Here is a 16,795-nt window from a genome sequence, read left to right as displayed (position 1 = left end):
TATTGGTCCTATTTCGTAGATATTGATTATTTTAATAAAGTAGTAAAACTTTCTTTTTGATTCAGATTGCAATTCAAATGTCAAACGTGGAAGCTGGCTGGGTGACAGTTCGTATGGCTAAGGGTCAACGAGGCTCCTACCCCTACTGTTACCTTGCTCCTATCCATCACAAATATTTTCAGTGGGGTGATGAGATATACAAATGAAGCTGCTTTTATATCATTTTATGCATATTTCGGTGCTATAAGCTGTTCCTTAGAAAGTTGGCAAAACTTTTGGAAGTGGGAATGATTTATAAGAGGACAGGTCTTTATTGATGGAAAGGTGCTTAGGTCAGAGGTTAAGTGCATGTCCATACCTGTAATAAATATGGTCCAGTCTGGCTACAAGTCAATAAAGTATTTTGCCATTTTTTAAAAAGGATGTTTGAGATACAGGAATGGAATGTGATGCAATTTTACAATTTGCATTTTGTTGAATGAACTGCTTTGTGGCATAGCACCACACATGGGTGTAGCATAGTACCACACAAAGTTGTAGCATAGCACCACACATGGTTGTAGCGTAGCACCACACATGGGTGTAGCATAGCGCCACACATGGGTGTAGCATAGCACCACACATGGGTGTAGCATAGTGCCACACAAGGATGTAGCATAGTACCACACTTGGTTGTAGCATAGCACCATACATGGGTGTAGCATAGTGCCACACATGGGTGTAGCATACCACCAAACATGGGTGTGGCATAACGCCACACATGGGTGTAGAATAGCACCACACATGGGTGCAGCATAGTGTACAGAGTGCTGCCAGCCACATATGGTTGTAGCATAGTGTTCAGAGAGTAAATGTAGCACCAGCGTAGCACAAACAAAGCTGTTCCCGCTCACACATACTACACGACTACTCATTTTGGAATTTAATATTTTCTGTGACGGTTTTTCTACTATGCCTCCTGTGGCAATGTTTTCCAGTGATTATTGCATTACATAATTTGAATGATGACGCTACAACATCTAGAAGGCATCATTCTTAATCGCTATTTTCGTGGCACTACAAGGAAATATTCATATTTTTTCGTAGCGATTATTTTCTAAAGTATTTTACAATAGTTATATTGAAAACTGTAAATTTTCATGGTAGAAATTGAGTAGTAACAATATCAGATGGTTGTTGATCGACCAATTTTCTGATAAAACAATTTTATCAAAAATATATTTTAAGTAAAAATTTGTGAAGCACTGCAGGAGCAGTATGTAAATACATTTTAAATATTTATTGAAAAATATATATTCTGTTGTCTCATAGAGATGCACAAATATTATATTTAATTTATTCTTTGGAATGTTTCGACTCAGGATTTAATAATATCAACTCATTTTAAAGATCATATGACATACTTTGACCTATATTTAGCAAAATATGTATTTGAAATAGTTCTGGTCATAATGATTGAAAAAATCAACTGGACTTTTAGTATGTTATCACACTTTCAAAACAATTTTGAACATTCCATAAATGGCATCCAAATGAATTTGGATTTCTCATTTTTCTTTTATCATCAGAATTGATGAGACTTATTTTCTTGATATATTATCCTGAAAGTTGTCTTTGCCTTATATGGGTTGCTTGTTTGCTAATATGGATTGCATTTTCCTTATATGGATTGCTTGTTTCCTTATATGGATTGCTTTTTCCTTATATGGGGATGTATGATCTAATTGAGACTGACTGGTTCAAATGTCTTTTACAATAAAAGGACAGAGTTAAACACTGAACCTTCGCAACACTTTTTTGTACAGTATTTTATAATTCAGTGCTTGCGGCATATTTATATATCGCTATATAATTTAAGTTAAACAAATTTATAATTTATTCATAAATAGAAATATTATATAACTGTTTTTAAAGATTGATTGATAAGTATTCTGACTATAGTTGTTTTATATTTAAAATAGTGTTTATAAATATTTTTTGATTGAAATGTTTTGGATTGCAATATTACTATGCTGGATGTTTTTAAACACCACTGAAATGATGTTTACAAAAATTGAAACCAGTGATCTGTAACTTAAATTATTTTTTCAAAAATAGCAATATTTTTTAACAGTATACATAAACGCAATCTGTATCTCTTATTTAAATACTTCCTTTTAAACAATTGTGTTTAATATTGAACTCAAAATTACCAAATATGTTTGAATTAAAACATCTTTGGAAGGTTGTAAAAAATCGATTTTATGTACTGAAAGCTTGTACAGTATGGTCATTTAATATATGTGGAAAAAGTCAATGATTGTTAAATATTTTTAATAACGATTAAAATAGTAATATTTTGAAACATGATTGTATGTATTCAGGTGTAGGTGGATGAATAAATAATGTTTTATTCAATTGAAGTTTATTCATAACATGTACAAAATGTTACCACATTTGTAGGCCTACGGCTACATGCTTAGATTTGTATGCGAAGGAGTTTCGTTCTAACTCTGTCCTATAAAAGATTTATAGTAGATATTTCATTTATTGTATAATAAATTAAAGATTTGTTATATTGTACTTAATTTTGCTAAAATAATAAACAAAATCAATACTAAATTTGTTAGTGAGAGATACTTACGTGAAAAGATGGTCTAATGTGAGGCTGTGGCCAGCAAGAAAGCTGCCCCACCCCTCACCTGGTCCTCCTTAAACCCTCTAACACCAGCTTTTCTTGAGTTTAAAAGATGATCATTTTAGCAACATTTCTGTACATAGAGAGGTTAAGCAAGGTATCTGATACCTACACAATGCGCTACTTGTAAATTTAACCACCCAACTATGTTGATCTATGCATTTTTTAAATTGTGAATTTTTGTATATTAATGTGAAGCAAGTGGATAGTGATTGTGATGAACTGACTTAAAGTTTTTAAGAACATTGTAAAAAGCATATTATATGATATAAGCAGTTTGGATTGCTTGTACTTCTAGTCATCACTCTAATGCACATAGTAGAGTCATTGATTGTTCTTAATTTGTACAATTAGGAAATACTTCTAGATTTGTGACGACTTGGACTACATAATTGTGACTTTTGTTGTCACCTAGACTTAGAATCCAGTGATCCTAATGTGATCCCTACATGGCACCATGACTTAACATGATGTAACTTCGTCTTAGGTCGTAGGTTGGTCACAAATCAGAAGTTTCCTATTAATGGTTGTCTGTGAGCATCATATCTGAATGCTGCACCATCAACTTCAGGCAGCTAGTCCTTAATAATCAGAATGGTCAGTATCAGCAGATATTAAAGAATATTCTTTGATTATTCTCAGTTCAACATTGTAGTAAAGGGCCTTCCTCCATCGTTAAGCCTCTAATAAAAAAACATATATTTTCATATGGCGCCATAAAGTGTTAAAATACTATATTAATAAACTTGTTGGTAGGTTTTGAAAGTTGTGAAAGTGCAAGCTGCTATCAAATATAGTGTTTGTTTTTGTAACATCCATTGTGAGGTTGTTTAAATCCTCCTCCTCAGTGTGTATATTACTTTATAAACAAGGGTTGTTCTTTCCCTTATATTCTTGCCGTGTATATATAACCGAGTGAACGCAATAAATATAAAATATAAATATGTCTTGGCATAATGTTCTTATTTCATTTCATTTGTATAAATCGACTTTTTAAAATTCAATTTGTATGCAATAATATTGTCATATATGCGTATATATTGCGTTATCATCATCTTATAGAGTCATAGTAACCAGTTTTATCAATAAATAAAAAGGTCAAAATTTGGTCATTTTTCGAAAATTTCCCTGTACTATAGTACAGGGAAATTTTCGAAAAATAACCAATTTTCGACCCTTTTATTTTTAGACATAAATGGTTACTATAGCATAATAAACATGCGCAGAGTCGAATAATGGGTTCTGCGCATGTCATTTATGCTATTGCAACCAGTTATGTCAAAAAATAAAATGGTCGAAAATTATTTTTAGACATAAATGGTTACTATAGCATAATAAACATGTGCAGAGTCGAATAATGGGTTCTGCGCATGTCAATTATGCTATAGTAACCAGTTATATCGAAAAATAAAAAGGTCGAAAATTGGTCATTTTTCAAAAATTTTCCTGTACTATGCAATAATATTGTCATATATTGCGTTATCATCATCTTATAGAGTCATAGTAACCACTTTTATCAATAAATAAAAAGGTCGAAATTTGGTCATTTTTCGAAAATTTCCCTGTGCTATTTTTTAAAATGCCCAAAATATTAATTCAATTTTTATGCAATAATTTTGTCATATGCGTATATATTGCATTATCATCATTTTATAGTCATAGTAACCAGTTTTTTTGGCCATAGTACAGGGATTGTTTCGAAAAATGGCCAAATATAACATGCACACAACACATTATGACAAAGTAGGATATTTCTAGTAAATACTACAATTTAATTATATACAAATATTTACAAAAGCATTGAAATAATCTGAATTCATTGTTACTGTTTTTGTTGACACTGCGTGCAACTATTTAGTATTGTTGTAAAGTTTACGGAAATAAAAGTAAAAGTATTTTAATTCATTGCCATAATCTTTCAGGTTTTTTTATACAATATACACAATTCAAGACCAAATAAGGTCATTGTATTATTAATTTAATATAACATCTTTTTAATCAATGGCAATATGAAATTAGGGGATTTCTCTTACTTTTATTACAGAATACAATACAATGACAATATTCTTAAACTCTGTCTACACTATCAAACTAGTTTGACAAAAAAAGTGTGACGTGCCCAAATATGGTACTGATATAACCAAATATGGTACTAATATAACCAAATATGGTACTGATATACCCAAATATGTTAGTGATATGTCATCATCATGTCCATATTTTATTTATACATTTTTTGTAAAATCAGTTAAGTATCACTATTGCTGTAAATAGTTAGCACACCTGAAGTTTGTTTACAACAACAGCGTGTTAACAGGAATAGAATTCAGGTCCCATGGCCTCTAGTTGGCGCACTGCAGCATCTCTATCTCGTAATGCTCGAGCAGCTTGGTCGCGTTCTTTTTTAGTCGGTGATCTTTTTTTCTGTCTGGCAGCCATCAGTCTTCTGAAGCACTCCAACACCTCATTGTCGGCTCCTCGCATTTTCTGTCGTAGTTCCTGTCGTTTCATTTGATCCTTAGCGAGTTTGTAAAGACGTTGTTTCTGACTTTGGTTTCGATCACAGAGGGCGCGCAACTCTGCTTGACGTTTTTGCAGTTCTCCTAATACCTCATCTTCTTCACCTTCCGATGCTTTGTCATCAAAATCTAACAATCCTATATATAACAGAATCATTATCAATAACACTTATATTTACATTTTAAATTACCAAACCTTTTAAGCTCTGTTTACACTATCAAACTAGTTTGAAAAATGTGACAAAATATGGTAGTGATATGCTTAAATATGGTAGTGAGATGACATCATGATGTCTAAATATGTGCACATCACATTTTTTTACACTATCAAACTAGTTTAACAAAAAATATGTGACCAAATATGGTAGTGATATGCTTAAATATGGTAGTGAGATGACATCATGATGTCTAAATATGTGCACATCACATTTTTTGGTCACATAAAGTTTGAACTTTAGAAAGTTTACAATCTAGAATATTGCTATCATATAGTATATTATGACTAACCTTGGTTGAAGAGTTCCTCTCTAATCCTAGCTTCTAGCGCCCTCGTGTGTGGTACTGAGAACGGCCTGTTATTCTGCTTTGGTGACTCTTTGGCTTCAACTGGTGTCTCAACCTGAAATAAAAAGAAAAAAACCAGCAAAAATTAAGTTAGAAATAAAATCAGCAACAAAGGTTTGGTTAATCTGTCTGTATAAAATGAATGAAATTCTGCTTTTGAGGTAAGTGTGGATTTTAGCGAGTCTGGACTACAGTCTGTTCATTTAATGTAATCACAACAAAAAAAGTGGGCTGCACCAATTGGCCAACCAGATACGCTAGTTTGAAATCCCGCCCCCTACTATTATTCAATTTAGATTATTATTTTTATAAATAATATGTTTTAACAGATATATATATATGGCAGTCCTTATAAGGAGTCAGTTTACTGTCAGCTAGTTCACTCTCTAGTCAATGATATAATCTCTTTGCACAGTGAATACTCACCTTGTTTGTTTCCATAATAATATCTTCAATTGGCATCATAATATTTTCATCTACAAGTGCTGATATCAACCTTTGAGTTAGTGGGCCAAACGGACACACGTCAGATTCCCTTTCACGTCTTCAAATGAAATAAAATGTTTGATTTAAAATAATTTGATCATCACCAGGAATCAATAAAGATTGAAACGTCAAATCATGACTTCCCTCTTACTATAATCATTTGATTTCTCAAAGATTTTGGAATATGTATTATATTAATTACAATATTATTTGTCAAAGGAATCATCAATGACTTGATTGAAAATTCGAGCAGACTTTCTTGGGGTGGTGTCTTGTTGGAAAATGGGATACTCATTTTTTTTCTACCTCTGTGTGTACATGGGCATAGGAAAGTGTTGACATGGGTATAATGCAGCAAAAAAGACAACCCTCATCTCTCAAGAGCAGCTCTGTCTACACTATCAAACTTAATGTGACAAAAAAATGTGATGTGCCCATATATGGACATAATAATGTCATATCACTACCATATTTGGGCACATCACATTTTTTTTATCCAGCAAGTTTGATAGTGTAGACAGAGCTTAAAGGATGAATAATCAAGTTAACTTATTTCTAATGGCTCTTTGTTCATGAATGTTATTGTTGTGTACTTACAATGCTTCCACCCTTTTCAACATGCCTTTTACTTCTCTGCCCTGTGAAGGAGTCGTGTTACCAGATAAACTTTTCTTTTTTTCTGCAATACGTCCACCTTTAATTAAAACCACAAATGTATGATTCACCAAACAAATCTCGCAATCAGTATTCAAACACAAATTAGAAAAAATTGAATACTACTGTACCTTCTTTCTGTTCCTCTAGAAGATCTTCTTGCGCCCACCGTGTTGAATAATGTCTACCTAGAGGGGGAACTTTGAAGTATTCTGCGTCGTTTTCGTGTGCCTGTATTAACTCATGTAACGTTTTCATATGTTCAGTGGTGATATCTCCACAATACGGTTCCACAGACGTCCAGAATCTGTCGGGAACGTCATTCCGTGGCACTCGTGGAATTTCTAGAGGTTCATCTATAAATTCATATTCTTGTAGTTTTTGCTGTGAAGAATAAATAAGTTGAAATTTTAGAAGAAAAAATGTTCATTTAATTCATTCAAATAATCTGAAGCTAGAGCTATAATGTGAATGTAAAATATTTAATAGGAACGAGACTAACCTGAATATTTTTGGCTTTGGGTCTGCCAGGACCAGAAGGCATAGGAACACCAAGTTTGCCAGATTCTTTCACTTTTTTCATGGGTTTTTCTAACTTTTCATCAACGCGACCACGCTTCCCAGGGCTGGATTCTTCTTTCTGTAAAAAATACAGTAAAAATATACTAAATATACATACATAAAGTGTGATACATCTACAGTTCTCCTCTCAAAACATGGCAACAATATCAATGACATTAAAAAAGATAATAATCATACACCAAACGGTTTTCCAGTCTTCTTGCCATCTTTTTTATCTTGCCAGTCTTGCAAAACCTGCGTCTCTGTGTGGAGTTGTTGCATCCGTAGGCTCACAGCTGCCAACAGTGTCTCCAGTTCTAGCTGCAATGTGTCGATCTCCTCCACTGCAATGCCTTCCTCATCCGGTCTCCCAAGAACTAAAAAAAAAAATTTGTTCCCCAAAAAATGTCTTTCAAAATTTTGCAGAAATAAATTCAATACAAAATAGGTGTAATACCAAACAAAAGATACACCAACCAAAGTCTTGCAGAAAGAAAATATTTGTATTAGCGTACTATTTAAAAAATATCATTGTATGATTGTGGGCTAGGCCTATAAAATCGTATTACGTGTACCACAGAGAGTAGAATCAATACGTTCTGTGTACGTGTAACACCCCGCTCGCAAAGGGCGAGGCAGAGCCTAACTCTCACTCTCAATGCAGTCTAGATAAAGCTATTTATAATTGTTCATAGCAACCTAATTACCAGAGGAATATCTTGGACATGTTTTACAATGATCTATTTCTTTAAATTCAGAAAATTGGAGAGGACAATCTTTTTGATCAGCCATAATTTGCAAAATTATAAAGGTACATAAACAAAGGTTCCGACCAAAAACACAACAAACCCAAGCTCTTTAATAACCTTTAACCTGTTCCATAAATATGTACGGACTTGAGAAAGTTGGTTACATTTCGGCGTCTTAAATATATATTTTAATTAAATAATAATGAGTTTTGTCATATATATTAAAATATTACGTTAATTTCTATAAATTTTAGATGAAATGTATTTTTCGTTTAAATAAATATCAAATTATTGGAATTGCTTCAACATGGCGGCCTCCATGAAACGTAAAGTTATCAAAACCGCTCTTGTGTCAAGGGTCCTTATTATTGTGTTACAAGTACGATTATTAATTTAAATTATTTTAAATTGTCTATATATATTATAATGATAATATTTGTTATTATAATTTGATTGCAATCTGTCTAAATTATCAGATAGCAAGGTTTATACTACTCTAGGCGAGTGTTTTTTTGTTGTTGTTGAAGTATGGAGTGACTGTGTATGGAACGCCATGCAAGCCTAAATTGCATAAATACATAATATGTGAGGCCTTTCTGTTAAATTAAATATTTATTTTCGATAATTTTTATTTCTAAATTGTTATTTTTTGATAGATTGTCTTCAATAACCTAATACCAGATCATGATGCGGATGCATTCCACTACAAATCAGCCCAGAAATCATCCTTCGGTGACAAAATTGTCAATTTTTTTTTCGGAGGATTTGGGAAATGGGATGGTGCTCACTTTCTATCAATTGCCGAAAATGGCTACATAAAAGAAAGACAATACGCCTTCTTTCCATTACTACCAATGATGATGTCGATGGTTGCCAACACAGTTCTACTTCCATTGCAATGGATTCTCTCGGTGTATAGTCGTCTACTTCTCGCTGCTTTAGTAATTAATGTCATATCATTCACACTCGCGGCATATGGGATATACATTCTGAGTGAACTTGTTTTAAATGATGCTAAATTAGCTTATAACTCCGCATTACTATTCTGCATAAATCCAGCCTCTGTGTTCTTTTCTTCGACCTACACGGAAACTTTATTCGCGGCACTGACATTCTACGGAATGATACTTATAGAACAAGGATGGTATGCTACTTCAGCTTTGACCTTCGCACTTTCAACTCTAACCAGGTCGAATGGAATGGTATCGTGTGGTTTCGTCTTGTATAAAATGACTTGGCAAACTATTCATTACATAAGCATAAAACATCATTTTTCAATATTTAAATTAATTTTAACTTGTTGTAAAAATGGATTCATTATACTATTGAGCATAGCCGCAATTGTATTGCCATTTTTTGTTTATCAATGTTATGGTTTTTTAAACTTTTGTACAGATTATGACAATATTCTTAAATTTTTAACGGACTACATTTCTGGCAAGAATATAGCAATCAGGACAAGGGCGCCATCGTGGTGTGATGACCGACCGCCTTTACTTTACTCGTACATCCAAAACCATTACTGGGACGTTGGTTTTCTGAAGTACTATCAACTTAAAAAGATTCCGAATTTTATTCTCGCTTTTCCGATGGTAGTAATATGCATCTGCGCTGTTTGGATATACAGCTGGAAGAATTGGAATACAGTTAAGTTTCTTGAATTTCGCAAGAGGACGTCAGTAACCATTGGTTACATGTCAGAGGCCGTCTTTGTTTACATTGTTCATCTGTGTACTTTAGTTGTTTTTGCAACAACTTGTATTAATATTGAGGTAGGGTATATGCAACATTTTAAATTTGCTGTATTGTTCACCTTTGGCTCATAAAAACATTTCATAAATGTTCAAAATTTTCTTTCAGGTTACAACAAGATTAATTTGCTCCTGTTGTCCAGCGTTCTATTGGTACGTTGCTTCGGTTATAAAATCAAAAGGACATCTAAAAAGGAAAGCTCTTGCTAAAGATGACCACAATACCATTTCTACTTTCTATAAACATTTTGCTATAGATGATTTCAACACTAAACTCATCTTATTTTATTTTCTAAGTTATTGTGTTGTTGGTGTGTTATTGCATTGCAATTTTCTTCCATGGACCTAACCGATATTCTACTTACTACCAAAAAATGATATACAGTACAGTATTAACTATTACAGACTTAAATAAACTTTACTTTTAAAAACAAAGGTATCTGTGTAAATATCCTTAAGCCTAGCACCAGATTACATTACTGATGAATGACATAAGCTGAATTGTGCAAGTAAAGAAAGAAGAGCTTTAGTTTACATTCAATGCACTGCTAAAGCTCCATTAATGCGACAACAAATTTGATGTCATATAACTACTGTACCATATTTGGACATATCACCACTATATTTGGCCATATCACACTTTTTTTGTGAAACTAGTTTGATAGTGTAGACAAAGCTTTACAATACAATGTTTGCATTTTAAATAATAAAAAAACTCACATTTACTTCAGTATCTACAATTTATTCTAAATACATCAATATAATCATAACACATAAGATTTCAAAAACAGTGATCTGTACATTGTAACATTGACATTTAACATAGTTTATATACAAAAATGATACAAATTTCTCGATCAACAGTAATAATGAACTACTACTGTTGTTTTGAGAACGCAGCAGCCCATCCCATACCCCATACAAAACAACAACTGTAGGCTTAGAGCCATTCCTTCTAATAATGAATGTGGAACGCAGCAGCCCATCCCATACCCCATACAAAACAACAACTGTAGGCTTAGAGCCATTCCTTGTAATAATCAATGTGGCCCCTACAGTAAAAAAAATCATAAAAAATGTAAAATACAAAATGCTAGATAAAAATAGTGGCAACTCACTCAAGTATAATAATAATTTATAAGGTGGGCAAATAAAACATCTATTAAAAATTATTATTTGCCAATTTCATGTATACTGTACAAACATTTAGTTTGCGTAATATAAATTTGCGCATCCGTTAATTTAAGAGCAGTAAGAGTACATGCATGATTTATTCATATAAAGCGTACCATAGGCCTACCGACAATCAACTGTTAACCATAATTTTTTGCTAATTAGTTACAGTATGTTTTGCCAGAGAACAATGTAAAGGACCGAACACTTCGTATTCATATTATTACTATAATGTAATTGATTGAGCAATTACATATACTGTATTACTATTAGAAAGGCGATATTGTATAATCTCTATGTACAACAATGCTTATGTCTCTCTCTTTCAATAATTCACACGGTTGGCGCAGCTACCGATGTTTTGGGTTTGCCAGAGAATCGTGAACTCATTAGTCGCTCAACCATGTTACGTGCGTACTTGACGTGACTAAACAGCTCTTTGCTGCAACCGACTTCTTCAAGTTGTTTCATTCTCATTGTACGGAAATTGCGCTTTTCATCGATGTACGTAAGAGCTGACATGAGAGGGCACAGAATGATTTTGGTGTGATCTTGGAAGAAGTTAATCTGCGGGGGAAAAAACCCAATTCTGTTAACAAAATGCGTGTCTATCATATGTACCTACAACTTTTTAAAACAAGAACTAAAAAAGTAAAAAAAAAACAGGCAGTCCAACAATAATCAATAATTTGTAGATTACCTGTAGTGTTCCATTTGTGAGATGTAGAACAATTGCACTGCGGGTACGGAACCAAGCACGCAGCCACGGGAGACGCGCCATGGTGTCAGCCTCACGTGGTGTCATACTTCCTCCAGCCTGAAAGAAAATACAGCATCGTTTTGTAATGAAAAACTCATTGTGCTTGTTTCAAGTCATCTTAAGCTCTGTCTAGCTTAATACAAGTTATGAACAATCATACTACTAATGTACCTTCAAAAGATGTTCAGTCATGTAGTTGCGGAAGTATTTTAACAGAGTTATCTTCTTTGTTAGATCATGTGGAAAAGCTTTCAATGTGTGGAAGAACTCTTCTCCTTCACGCTCAATGTACTGTACACTCCTACAATACACAAATCAAAATAGTGTTTTTAAGATGTATACATGACTGGATGTGGTTCTTTGTTATCAAACAAAAATACCTGTGACAAATTGGTAGACCGTAGAGATGGTTAGGAAACATCCTAAAGCTCTGTCTACACTATCAAAACAAGTTTGATGCACCCATATATGGGCACATCACATTTTTTTTTTTGTTCACATAAAGTAAGTTTGATAGTGTAGACAAAGCTTTAGAAAACTGCCAACTAGTATCAAAATACAGGCATTAACAGAGAAGCCAGCTTAGGAACATCTAGTAAAGAGATTTGATAACAAAGAGATTGGCTCTACTTAAACAGCCAAAGACACTTGGTGAAAGGCTTACAAAAAGAATTGTCTAATTAAAAATTACACAAGACTAGAGACTTACTCTCCATCTGAATTAAGTATTAATCGTGTAGAATCGTTGAAGAGTACGCCAACGCTGCCATCGCACAGTTGATATCCTAATCCATATTTATCGGAGTAATCTACCCATTTGCTGACCCATAGGATTGGGATAGCTGCCGGATCTTCCGCATCATCTGAAACAGTAAATCAACATTGTTATCACATTATATTTGGACTAATTTATTTCAGGACAAGAAGGTAATATGGATGAAATAAATGAAGGATTTGATTGATTATTATCTACCAAATATGGTAGTGATATGCTCAAATATGGTAGTGATATGTTCAAATATGGTAATGATATGACATCACCATGTCCATATATGGGCACATCACATTTTTTTTTTACACATAAAGTTTGGTAGTGTAGACAGAGTTTTAAATGATGTACTGTTAATTGCTTATACCATGTACAAGTGATGGTTAAATGAATACGTACCCATCTTTTGATCAGCTATTTCATTTGGTTTGCTATGAACCAATGAATTGAGTTGTGATAGTAGTTTATCAAGGTGATAGTCACTTGGTTCATCTACAGAAAGCAAAAATAAACATCATTGATAAAAAAGATTTAAATAAAGATTGAAAATGATTTCAATCTATGTATCTTAAAATTGTATACAGTACATCACTGCCTATACCATTACAAGCTTACCTTCATTTTCTTTTGGCCGACTTGACTTCTTGGCGTCAGGTTTTACAGATTTCTGACCCTCTTTTAAAACAGTTTCTTTATTTGAACCCTCTGTTGAATAGAAAAAAAAATGCATATTTTAATTTCAGATTTCATAACAAAGACAGTTTATATAGTTTTGAATCAACTAAAAAATTATCCGAATCAATAATTAATCTCACCAGCATTATTGAGATCTAAGAGTGGTTTTCTCGTTTGAGCACTTGATGTACAGTTAGCAAAGCGCGGCGCCATCGTCAAACATGACGTGGGTAACCTCGGTGGCAGGTACCCGCTCTGGAAGAAGTCGTCGCATAGCAATCCACCGACAGAGGGCCTCATGGTAGGATCATTCTTGAGTAGTCGTTGAATAAGGGAACGTGCTGGGGAGGACACCTTGGATGGGATGTAGTAGTCGTTTTTCTTGATTTTCATGTAAGTGTCTTTTAAACAGGTTGTTTCAAATGGTGGCTTACCAACTAGCAGTGTGTACCTGAAAAGTAATTGTAATAAATCCTCAGCCTACATGTCATGGAATATGGTGTCTGTTTATACGATTTTTGGCAATTAAGGCAATAAACAAATTTCAATTGTACTTACATGATACATCCTAAAGACCATGTATCTACTTCAAAGCTGTGTCCTTTTTTGCCGAGAACCTCTGGTGCAATATAGTTAGGTGTACCACATAGTGTCCTGTAGGTTTAAAAACAAAAAAATTAACTTAGCAAGTTACTGGTGGTAGTAGATTAAGTGACATTAAAGCCACCTTTCACTTGGGGAAGAGAAAGCAATGTAATGAAGCCTGACAATCGAAAAACTTACTTTTTTCGTTCACCTTCAAAATCAATTTTCGTAGCCAGGCCAAAGTCGCCAATTTTAATAGTCATTTCATCATCAATAAACAGGTTTCCCAACTTGAGATCTCTGTGTATTACTTTGGTTTGATGTAGATACTGGACACCTGTGATGGTTTGGTGCATGAAGTAGCGAGCCTCGGGTTCGGTCAGCGCTTTACGACGTTTGTGCAATTCCATTAACGACTAGAGAGATTGATTACCATTTAAGTTTTTATTATTAAATAGAAACAAGGTAGGATGAATATTAATTTTATATTACTGATTATTATTTAGACTTATAAATTGATATTTTTGATTGGTTTGAGCAATTTTGTGAAAAACTTACTCTTCTTCTGCAAATCTCTAAAAGTATGTATACATTGCTGTCATCTTCAAAGAAACCATGGAAACCAACGACATTGCGATGATTTAAAGTTTGATGAATTGCTATTTCCATTGTCATCTAGAAAATGAAAAAAAAAAAAATTAATATTATTAGCTACATTAAAAAAACAAATTTCAGTTCAATAGAAAGGTAGTTTATATTCTTTAAAACACGGGGAAATAAATTCTACAATGTTTATAAACGAGGGTAATGTGTTTTTGAAGTTATCATCTGTTGTACTATGTCTGAATCCAATTAATAAACAGTTACTTTGTAATATGAGGTGTTCAAGGACAATGTTGAGGGTGCTTTATATGACAAAAAAACTTTACCTTTTCCTTTTGATGAGGTTTAACCAGAAGCATTTTGGAAACAATTTTTCCAGCATAAATTTGTTTTGTGTCGACATCGGTTAATTCATAACATTTTGCAAAACCTCCCTGAAAAGCAATGCAATGCACATTTAATTTAAAATGAATGAGAATACAGATTTATTTATTGTCAACCTACGCTTTATTTAAAAGGTCTTTCTCTTAGTCTTAGACAAGGACAATGTTACATAAATGATTTGGCCTATTAAATACATGTATTTCATCAGGCCTAGGCTATTAATTATTATATGAGCATGATTGTAAACGAACTGAAGAAAACATTAAAATAAACGCCGTGGTTAGGATTCCGGCACCGGAACTCAACTGCCCAGCGTTAGGGAATCCGACACGCTATTGCGCATGCCCAGAGCGAGGTAATCGGCGACTCTATACTTGTACTTATCAACAGCGATGGATCATTTCATAGCTGCGCCACACGGCGAACTAGCCTATAGATGCCTACTAATACGGGATCCACTAATCTAGGCTAGGGCTACCAGTTAGACGTGACCAGTGGGCCTATTTATTTTGTAATTAAAAAGTGGTTGCTTTATTCATATATAAACTTCATATCATTATGAATTATAATAATTACATGACTAGTTTTATGATTTTTCACAACGCATTATTATACTGTACATAACAACAGGGAGTTGTCCCTCCTGATAACAACATGCAATCACAAGTTGGATGTGAAAAAACTGTTCGAAGTCAGGGTCGCAACACTAAAAACAGCATTACGAATCTTAGATAGAAACTGATACTTATTAATATCATTATAATTATTTTAACGCGTGGCGTAGTCGTATTTTAATTATTAATTCATGTATGGCATAGGCAAAGTTTCATCCATCGCCCTCTCCCCTCGCGCAACGACTATCTAGGCTACAGTAATCCCTTTATAACACTCCGACTCTCGGTGGTGTGGTGTGTGTGGCACTCTATAAAGTGCAAGCTATAATTCACTTCCCAGAGCTATGGGCATGCGCAATAGCGTGTCGGATTCCCTAACGGTGGGCAGTTGAGTTCCGGTGCCGGAATCCTAACCACGGCGTAAAATAAAACATTTAAATAATTTTGTTAAAGAAAAAAAAAACATCAAAAATAAAAATAGAAATAAAAAACAGTTAACACCATCTTGATTTAGTAAAACTGGTGGATGCAAAAGCTTAAAAAAAATAGTCAATTAAATGAATAAATAAATTCAAATAAGGCCTACTAGCGCCAGGCTAATTTATTATGCAGGTTTAAATGTTTGCCTTTTTTGTTGTGGCCTTACTTTTTTTATATTAACATTTAAAATTCAAATATAGGGCCTAGGGCCTAGGCCTTTATATATTATTCAATAAGGCAAGCATTGACTTTAGGCCTCCTAGGCCTAACACTCAGCAGACTAAACAATTGAGACTACATGACCCTGTTCCTATATCTTACGTCCTGCCTAAAAAATATTTGAATGAATCTGAAAAGGGAAGGCACAAACCTTTCCAAGAAATCTGCCTTTCATATACCGCTTTCTTGATGATGGATCAACTATTATATCTGGAACATCTTTAACACGAAGGTCTTCTTTTTTGCTTGCCATTATGTTGTAGTTTTTAAACTAAAATATAGAAATAATATAATTTTAAAACAAACTTCCTTCACAGCCTCACTCTCTCGCAGGCAACCAAGATCATTATGCAGAGCACTTGTTTTGAAACCGGCGGTTTCCAGAGGAGTACGTTGCCTGATTGGTTAATCGTGATTGCTCAGGTTTGTTTTCATTGGTTGAATGATTGTATTTTAAATAACCTTTGGCCTTGACTGGCCTTTAAATATTTTACTGTTAGCGCAAAATATATAAAAAACAGCATTATATTACATGTTTTGGTAAAGTATAATTCCAAAATATATGTAAATGA

At 33.6% G+C, this 16,795-nt stretch overlaps 4 protein-coding genes across 6 annotated transcripts in view; 2 read left to right on the top strand and 2 right to left on the bottom strand.

Annotated features, from left to right (window-relative positions):
• Positions 1-3,621, top strand: part of LOC140054520 (uncharacterized) — a 61,359-nt gene extending 57,738 nt beyond the window's left edge. For both annotated transcript variants that reach the window (XM_072099541.1, XM_072099540.1), the window contains one exon: positions 66-3,621. In XM_072099541.1, coding sequence (XP_071955642.1) covers positions 66-206 — 141 coding nt within the window. In that variant the 3' untranslated portion in view covers positions 207-3,621. The remainder of the gene's footprint in view (positions 1-65) is intronic.
• A 783-nt stretch (positions 3,622-4,404) lies between these two features.
• LOC140054523 (transcriptional adapter 3-like) lies at positions 4,405-8,305 on the bottom strand. The gene is made up of 8 exons (XM_072099546.1): positions 8,169-8,305; positions 7,660-7,838; positions 7,403-7,540; positions 7,032-7,284; positions 6,844-6,940; positions 6,187-6,304; positions 5,704-5,815; positions 4,405-5,334 (listed from the first exon to the last, which is right to left on the bottom strand). The coding sequence occupies exons 1-8, from the start codon at positions 8,251-8,253 to the stop codon at positions 4,988-4,990; spliced, it is 1,329 nt and encodes a 442-aa protein (XP_071955647.1). The 5' UTR covers positions 8,254-8,305; the 3' UTR covers positions 4,405-4,987.
• Positions 8,306-8,525: 220 nt separating this feature from the next.
• On the top strand, positions 8,526-10,876 carry LOC140054522 (GPI mannosyltransferase 2-like). 2 transcript variants are annotated; one of them, XM_072099545.1, is made up of 4 exons: positions 8,526-8,589; positions 8,867-8,942; positions 9,606-9,982; positions 10,071-10,876. In XM_072099545.1, exons 1-4 carry the CDS (start codon positions 8,530-8,532, stop codon positions 10,308-10,310), a joined length of 753 nt encoding a protein of 250 aa, XP_071955646.1. In that variant the 5' UTR covers positions 8,526-8,529; the 3' UTR covers positions 10,311-10,876. The 2 variants fall into 2 exon arrangements, with proteins under 2 accessions (XP_071955646.1, XP_071955645.1); XM_072099544.1 differs by having other exon boundaries at positions 8,867-9,982.
• LOC140054521 (serine/threonine-protein kinase PLK1-like) lies at positions 10,737-16,552 on the bottom strand. The gene is made up of 12 exons (XM_072099543.1): positions 16,375-16,552; positions 14,853-14,960; positions 14,482-14,598; positions 14,122-14,339; positions 13,897-13,992; positions 13,479-13,789; positions 13,279-13,368; positions 13,063-13,155; positions 12,604-12,757; positions 12,066-12,195; positions 11,835-11,951; positions 10,737-11,701 (listed from the first exon to the last, which is right to left on the bottom strand). The coding sequence occupies exons 1-12, from the start codon at positions 16,474-16,476 to the stop codon at positions 11,468-11,470; spliced, it is 1,770 nt and encodes a 589-aa protein (XP_071955644.1). The 5' UTR covers positions 16,477-16,552; the 3' UTR covers positions 10,737-11,467.
• Positions 16,553-16,795: the final 243 nt, after the last annotated feature.

This window comes from Antedon mediterranea, chromosome 7 (assembly GCF_964355755.1).
Source record: "Antedon mediterranea chromosome 7, ecAntMedi1.1, whole genome shotgun sequence".
Classification (NCBI taxonomy): Eukaryota; Metazoa; Echinodermata; class Crinoidea; order Comatulida; family Antedonidae; genus Antedon; species Antedon mediterranea.
The sequence above is the reverse complement of the archived record's forward strand: the minus strand, read 5'-3'. Positions and strand labels throughout refer to the sequence as shown.

Coding starts and splice junctions, on each gene's coding strand:
- LOC140054522 (XM_072099544.1), top strand. CDS start 8,530: ATGAAACGTAAAGTTATCAAAACCGCTCTTGTGTCAAGGGTCCTTATT. Junction 8,590..8,866: donor TCCTTATTATTGTGTTACAA/GTACGATTATTA, acceptor ATTTTTTGATAG/ATTGTCTTCAATAACCTAAT. Junction 9,983..10,070: donor CAACTTGTATTAATATTGAG/GTAGGGTATATG, acceptor ATTTTCTTTCAG/GTTACAACAAGATTAATTTG.
- LOC140054521 (XM_072099543.1), bottom strand. CDS start 16,476: ATGGCAAGCAAAAAAGAAGACCTTCGTGTTAAAGATGTTCCAGATATA. Junction 14,961..16,374: donor AAGGCAGATTTCTTGGAAAG/GTTTGTGCCTTC, acceptor ATTGCTTTTCAG/GGAGGTTTTGCAAAATGTTA. Junction 13,156..13,278: donor TCGGCCAAAAGAAAATGAAG/GTAAGCTTGTAA, acceptor TGCTTTCTGTAG/ATGAACCAAGTGACTATCAC.
- LOC140054523 (XM_072099546.1), bottom strand. CDS start 8,253: ATGGCTGATCAAAAAGATTGTCCTCTCCAATTTTCTGAATTTAAAGAA. Junction 7,541..7,659: donor AGACTGGAAAACCGTTTGGT/GTATGATTATTA, acceptor TATTTTTTACAG/AAAGAAGAATCCAGCCCTGG. Junction 6,305..6,843: donor TTGAAAAGGGTGGAAGCATT/GTAAGTACACAA, acceptor TTTCATTTGAAG/ACGTGAAAGGGAATCTGACG.